This window comes from Montipora capricornis, chromosome 1, assembly GCF_036669925.1.
Source record: "Montipora capricornis isolate CH-2021 chromosome 1, ASM3666992v2, whole genome shotgun sequence".
NCBI classification, from domain to species: Eukaryota; Metazoa; Cnidaria; class Anthozoa; order Scleractinia; family Acroporidae; genus Montipora; species Montipora capricornis.
This window is the reverse complement of record NC_090883.1, coordinates 43,992,964-44,000,463: the sequence shown is the minus strand read 5'-3', so window position 1 is coordinate 44,000,463 and position 7,500 is coordinate 43,992,964. Positions and strand designations below refer to the sequence as shown.

General features: G+C 39.5%; 1 protein-coding gene across 2 annotated transcripts in view; it reads right to left on the bottom strand.

Annotated features, from left to right (window-relative positions):
* The window catches only part of LOC138053592 (uncharacterized), a 17,684-nt gene that overhangs the window by 6,311 nt on the left and 3,873 nt on the right, over positions 1–7,500 (bottom strand). The window contains exon 2 of one of the 2 annotated variants that reach the window (XM_068900205.1): positions 2,597–2,750. The exons of the other annotated variant lie outside the window; for it this stretch is intronic. Coding sequence (XP_068756306.1) covers positions 2,597–2,721 — 125 coding nt within the window. The 5' untranslated portion in view covers positions 2,722–2,750. The remainder of the gene's footprint in view (positions 1–2,596; positions 2,751–7,500) is intronic. 2 annotated transcript variants of the gene reach the window in all.

Sequence of the window (7,500 nt, the reverse complement as noted above, 5' to 3'; positions counted from 1 at the left end):
AGAGACCCCAATAGGTCATTTCCGAGTTCATGTTTGCCTCCTCTTCAAAGCGAGTCTAAGTGCGAAGTTTTTGTCTTGAAAATTAGTTTTCATTCATATGTAAAGTAGAACTAATTACCATCACAAAAACTTCGCACTTAGCCTCGCTTTGAAGAGGAGGCAGACATGAACTCGGAAATGGCCTATTCGTGCCGCTCCAGCCCTAGAAGACTAGACTCTTAAATAAACTTCCTTTCCTTTTCTATTTACTCAAATGTTACAGTTGAGCGAGAGTCCATTACCAAAGGGTAAGAATCTGGTATCGGGTTTGTCCCCATCAGCGTCAGAAAAGTGTCTATTCTTTAAACCAAGTTTTGAAGGAAAATAGAGTGGACAGTGTTATGGTTATGACATAGCTTGCTAAACGTGGTGATAGCAAATATGTCCAAGAGATCTTATCTTTTGCGCATGCAGTCATGTGATTCAAGGCTTTGGTTGTCTTTCCTTTAGCCGGGCCAGTGCATGATGCAAGCCCATACCAATGTCACCACTACGAAGCGGTAGAGGCAGCGATGGGGAGATGCTTCAAGAATTTCACAATTCGTCAGCAGTCAACTACCAGTTAACAACTGGCAAAATTTTGAACGAAAATCAATTGAAATAATAGATGATTCTGTCAGCGTTTTCGATGGATTTAGCAAAAGATAGGCCGCTCTTAATTATCCCGTGTAATATTCGACGTATACACTGGACAGAACATTCGGAACACGACGCAGCTAGCATGGTATAATATTTGGGACGGGACGCAGCATGGTTGAACAACCCAAGATGCATACGCATTCAGACGATGAAGCCGAAGTCCTTCCCAATAACACATGTGGGAGACACGTGGGAGAGGTGCCAGAAACCACAAACTCTGCGAAAACAACATGAGGCCTATTGGGCAACTGGTGTGTGATAGTCTGCCGGGCACCCGAGAATTCTACTGACTGCTGTCTGTTCACAGACAAAATGACAAAATTGAGCAATGCACGGGCTGAAAAGTAACACCAAAATTAGTCTCTATTTTTATCATTGTTGTCTTTCGGAATTTTTCAGCCTTCTGATGTGTGCGGCGATTCTGATTGTAAAAAAAGAAACACTCAGGTGCTAACTGTTCGCTGCCATCGTCGTCAGCTGTGGTCTCTCAATGTTGGGAAAAGGCGATGGCATAAAAGGTGCACATCGAGATTTTTTGACGGTTTTGTCAATGACGAGTTTGTGCAGGGATAAATAGTACGATGCGATTGTCGAAACGGATACAAAGCCTTTTTAACCGTCTATTTGATGCACGGCGGGCGGGCGGCAAAGTTAAATGTTCTAACCAGCGGGTGCCTCACTATTGAATACATCAATGTAAACTGATACCTGCCCAACAGGCTTATTGTCTTATTTGGCGGTGAAACACAAAGAAATATTCGCCTTAATTGTTTTCCCTGTCCTTTTTTCTCTCGACGGTTCATGACACGATATCTTAACTCTCCAGCTAGTTTCGCAGAGTGATAACGACTTTAATTCGGTTTTGTGCTGTGCTTTGTTAGCTTAACCGAACGATAAGGCATGTAGTACAGCACGATGAACTTTTCATCCGTGTTGAAATTATCTGTGTTTTGCCATTTCAGCTATACTTTGCTTCAGAAAACGCATGCTAAGTTGTTATAATGTTTGTTTGTTTCTTTTTTCTTCAAATTAAAATCCCCATGCTCAATTTAATTGGCGCATACAAGTGGATGCATTTTGTCTTTCGACGCGAAGATCTTATTCGTTATAAGTACTTCAGAAAAAGCCCAAATTTAAAAACCAGCTGAAAATTTTTCTCAGCTACGATCACCAATTTGAAAGATTATTTCTTCCCTTATTCTTTTTTTTTAACTGTTATATATGAACTCGTTTAATATGTAGCTAAGTAGTTTTAAAACAATTTAAATTTATATTTCAATCGATCCCCGGTAACGTCACTTGAAGCTTTAAATTGGTGAGAACGTTGTATCAGACACTTAACTGAAGAAATCATGACGAAAGGTTCGTTTTGCTAGGCGACTTGTTGATAAAACCTTTGCGAAATTTAATTTCGCTGTAAAATATTGAAGACCTGGGGATGGCATCGAAAGTTTAACCCACTGCCTTTATGTTGTTGGACTGAAAAAAAGACGTTTTTCAAAACAGGGGGTCTTCTATGGGCTAAGATGCTGTTCTGCTATGAGAAGTTTTTTCCCGAGGTATACTCTGGTTTTCTCTTCACCTCAAAAGCCAACGGGTGAATCGATTTGACTTCATCCAAGTTTGAAAACCACGGAGATTTCTCACCTTTGTCAAAGAGTCAATTCTTACCTTTTATCAACTAAAAAAAAAAACTAATATTATTCCCCCCGGCTACCCATTGTAACCTGTCCGCGAAGAGATTGTCGTTTTTTTGTCAGTTTTCTTCTTTCTTTCCTACTACGCTACTTTTCTTCTTTTTTCCCTATTGCACTTGTTAGAGTAGGATAGCTTTGCAAAGAATGTTATCCAAGTTAGGACGGATGGTTTCGCAGGAAAAAAAAAAGCTTTAAAAGAAAACTTCACAAATGATTCTTACCAGAAAATGCTCCTTTTCGCCTTTCGTCTCAATAAAACGGGATCGTAGAATGCGATGTGCTTTGGTGATTGTTGTATAACAAGTAATGCAAGGCGCTCCCACCAGTAGCGAAGAAAACCAATCATATTTCACTCCGAAAAAATGTCCACCTCATCTGTGTACACAAGTGATGATGTTAGAATTTAAATTGTTTAGAGAACAAAGGCCGGCGAATTTCTTATTATCTTGGAACGCTTTTCCACCGGTCAAAATCCGTTTTAAAATCACACCGGACAGGAACACGCTGAACTGAGGGTAACGTTTCTAAACCTTTTTTTTTTTTAGCCTTAAGAGTATAGCGTTATTGTTAATTTATGACAGATCATCCTTATTCATTAATTTTACTAAGACATTCCATCATCTTGAATAGATTGAAGTAAAGAATAGAAAATGTGCTAATTGTAGCGACGCATTTTTAAAAGGCGCATTTCGTCCCTTTTACCACTAAGTTGACAGAAATTTCTTTCGTTCTTTTAAAGTTTTAATCCACTTTTTCTTCACACGCTTCTTGGGAATTAAAAACCGCAGTGGTAATTTTGTTGTTCTTTAGAGAGATTCCTATCTTTGCAACCATACGCTCGATGAAAATTGTTCCATTTTGTGGTCAGTTTTCGATCGAATGTGGACCGACACGCAAAAATCAAGCTTTGTGCAAATCCTTTCGAGCTAGGACGCTGTTTTTACTATGCTATCCAAAGCACTGAGGATGGGTTTTAGTCATCTTACCATAAGCTACTCCGCCATTCTAGGGTGCAAGAGAGTATTTTTGTCAGGATTTCGGGAGTCCATCAAATAATCTCAATGTCGCACAGTTCAAAATTGTTTCTTTGCACTTGTGTTGTATTGTTTAATTTTTGAGGAAAACACCCTATCGATGCTTCAAGAAACCAGCGATGTTTTTTTCATCAAGTGTCACATGAATTAAAGGTCCTTATCATTTTAAGCTGTCGCACATCTTTGAGTATTTCAACATATATTGATTGTAAAGACAGAAAAGGACTGTAAAAACAGCATGATTTAGAAGATTCTATAAGAAAAGACGGGTTCTATTTGGTAGTTGCATCCCAAAACCAAGGAGATTATCACCAGATAAATTTCAAATATATGCTCATCTTTTATGATCCAGTGGACGAATTTCAATGAATCGTTTTCGAGAAAAAAATATAGTTGATCTTCGAGAGCATTCAGCCTTAACCTCTTACTTTCATCTTTGGTCTTGAAGTAGTTACTTTTTTTTTTTAGTTAAAGGGAATTAAAAAGTTGACAATAGCTAAAAATACATTGTTCCGGACGCTTCGGCTTCTATTCAGTGTTGCCTTCTTCAGCAAAGATAAAAATGCAAATGTCTCAGTTAACGGCGTCCTCGAAGGAATTTTTCAAAGCGTAACAAAAGTTAGTTACTTTTTGTCAATTATGTCAATTAATTTGGTTTCAACAAAATTGATTTGGAAAAGCAATTTCAAAGAGGAATATGTCCTCCCTATTAAATTCGATTCCTTTAAACCTTTAGCACATTTTTAAGTCACCTAATTTCTTCATCTTACAAGTCACTGAAAGACTCTGACATTGACCAGTTACCCAATTAAAATTAATTAAAGTTTATGACTTCAAAGTAAAAACATGCTTTGTTTAAAAAAGTAAAAAACAATCATAGAATTCGAAGTGGCTAAACCATCGAGTGTCTTGCCGAAAGTTCAATGAGTCGAGCCGTAAATACAACCTGCTTTTTTTTTACTCAGCCGTGAAAGCTTTAGTTTGGTCGTAATCAATTACTTTTTAAGCTTAAACACCCGTAGGAGACTTAAATACATGCACCTGTATTGTTTCTGGAAGTAATTAGTGTCTTAAGCCACGTTCAAACGGACGCAACAAAAAATAACTTGGTAGTTGTTGGCTCAAAAGTTTGACCAGTTTCAAAGTTCTTGCAACTCCCGACAGCACGCAACATGTAATGAGTGACAACAAGGGTGTGCAAAGGGATATAGCTATATTCTATAATGAAATGAAATATCCATTTTTTCCGTGTCCCAGACTTTAAATTTTTTCAAGCGATCGTTATGTCTAGCATAATACAGTTGCCATCTGTGTCCCGAGCGTAAACATTTGGCGCATGGACGGTACGTTTATCAGTTTTGTACTTTCGTACCAACATTTTTTATCACTGCAAACAAGAGAAAATGAGGGGACAGAGAGGGGGGCTCCCGGTCCAGCCCTTGGGATATGTCATGTCCACAAAGGTTATTTTTAGACGAGCGGAAGTCTTTATTCTAGCGGAAGTCTGTCTTCCGAGACGTCCGCATGCAGGCCAACCTCGGTCTGATGTTTGAAAGAAAAGCAAAGATTTCATGTAATGGCGGACGATGTGGACTTAACGTTTGTCGATGACTGCATGCGGACGTCTCGGAAGACAGACCCGCTCGTCTAAAAATAACTTTCGTGGACATGACATATCCCGGCCAACGCCCCGAGCCTCCCTCTCTGTCCTCTCATTTTCTCTTGCTGCAAAATAAGCCCCACTGAGATTGCGAAAAGAAATCTCGTCGATTTTTCATTTTCAATAAAGTTTTGCACCGGTCATTGAAACTGAATCCGCTTTGATTAAGAGATCTTTAAAGCACGTTTGAAACGCAAACAAATCTCAGTTCTTTGATTCCGCAAGCATTCATTAACCATGTTTTAATTTGGCAATAAGATTTGGATTTCTTTGTCAGCAATTTTTATTTATGACAAGTTATTAGTCCTAATTAGGTGTACTGAAGGTTATTTCATTTTTCGGCGTTTGAAATATTGACCAATCCACCCCAGAGTTTTTTTTAAAAATGTCAAATTAATCTGTTTTTCCATGAGTAGGTTTCAAGAATTTTCTTTGGCCATTTTTATTAATTTCAGACTTTTTCATGAATGGTAAGTCGTTAAATCCGAATCAAACATTGAGCCGTTCGTTTCAAATGATTTAAGGTAGAAAGACTTTCAAGAGTTTTAGCAAGTACAGGAACTGCCTATAGGGGCCTGATTACATGGTGAGTTTCAGCCCGGGCTGAAATTTTGTTGCGATTACATGATGAATTTCAGCCCGGGCGCAAAATGCAATTTGCGTGAGAAAATTTACTGAGATGCGAAGACACAACTGAAACCGGGCTAGGATTTTCACAGCCCGGGCCTTCTCCATGTAATCGCCACTTTCATTTCAAGAGGATTTCTTTCAGATCCCAGGCTGAAATCTCAGCCTGGCTAACCGGGCTGAAATTCTCCATGTAATCAGGCCCTAGGTAACATAAAAAAGGTGTCATTTTCATTTAACTTTTTTGGCAAAGCTTTTCTCACCAAGGGATATTCGTATTTCCGGCTCCTTTTAAGCATCACGGTTGTAGTAGACCAAAGTGTGAGTTGTAGACGAAAGATAGAAGAGGTACCGGTATAAGTTGGCCTGAATTCAAGATTTTGGAAAGCCAAAATCCTGAATTCAGAAATGCAGAAATATATTTCAGGAAGGAAGTATCCTAGACATCCATAAAAGTTAACCTTGGGCCTAATTAGGCCTAAACAAAAGTTCTTAGGCCTAAGGTTACCTTTTATGAATATCATGAATATGTACCCGCGACAATTTACTCGCGAAACGCGACAATTTACCCACGACACGCGACACGCGCCAATTAGGCTATCTAAAGACAGAAGTGCTGCAGCACTTATCTAGACAACTGAAGAAATTGTCCGTTGAAGACAACTCAAAATTTTGACCAGGCGGCTTTCGCGGGAACACATGAGCCCAACAAATTGACCTGATTTCAACAAAGTGGCTTCGTGATCATAGCTCACTTGGTAGAGCATCACACCGGCGTCCCAAATGCCAAAGGTTCGAATCTCGCTTGCGCCGCCTGAATTTTTTGAGATGCATATAAGGGACAATTGCTTAAATTGTCCGGATAAATGCGAGGATCGCTTCTATCTGTTGTCTAAAATCTGCACTTCAAATAATAACCTCTTTAACTACTAACCGAGTGCCAGGGAGTAATGGGGAACTTTTGCCCGAGTTCCTGAGAGTACGGGCCGAGCGCATTTACATTTTAATCTCTGTGGTACATTTTTCAGCTTTTCGTAAACTTTGAGAAAGATGTCATTGGCTATGAAGACCTTTATTGGTGTTTCAATCCTTTTGGCTGTCCTTGACACGAGTGAAGCTTGCGGACCCAATGGCATGTGTACGATCTTCAGCGGCTGCAGTGAAGACGAATACTGCTACAGAAGACACTGCAGGCCAAAGCAAAGGAGGGGGGGATCGTGTATCTGGGGATTTCAGCAGGGCACGTGTTCATCCGGTCTGTCTTGCAAGTGTAACCCCAAACTATGCGACGCGGCAGCTATAACTGGAGAACTTGGAAGTGGCCTCGGAGGACTTGGAATACCGGATCTGGGGAGTGCCACTTCCACATGTTGCCGCTGTGCATGAGTCTCATTGTGAAAAAATGGATATAAATTTTGAAGAATTATTGTGTAATAGTTCTTGAGAAGTGAAAGAAATTAAAAAGAAACTCCCAATTTGCCGAGAATCTTGTGAAGCCTGAAGGTTTTGTTTTTGAAACAGCTGTTCCTCTTTTTAACCTTTTCGGCCTCCGCGTTTCGTTACTGTGTGTTTGGCAGAAAAGTTCAAATAAACAGCATTGACTTAACATCGTCAAAGCTGGTCTTTCTTTAAAAGAAAAAAAACTATTTGACCAAACATGCCGGACTCAAAAGAACAATCGAACACAACTTTTAATTGACGTACGATCGTCCAGGCTTTAGTTAGCAGATGTCATCTTCACAGTCAACTTGCCTTTGAAGATGACTTCCGCTTAGGTTGTCCAAAGTCGTAATGCGTGGCTATA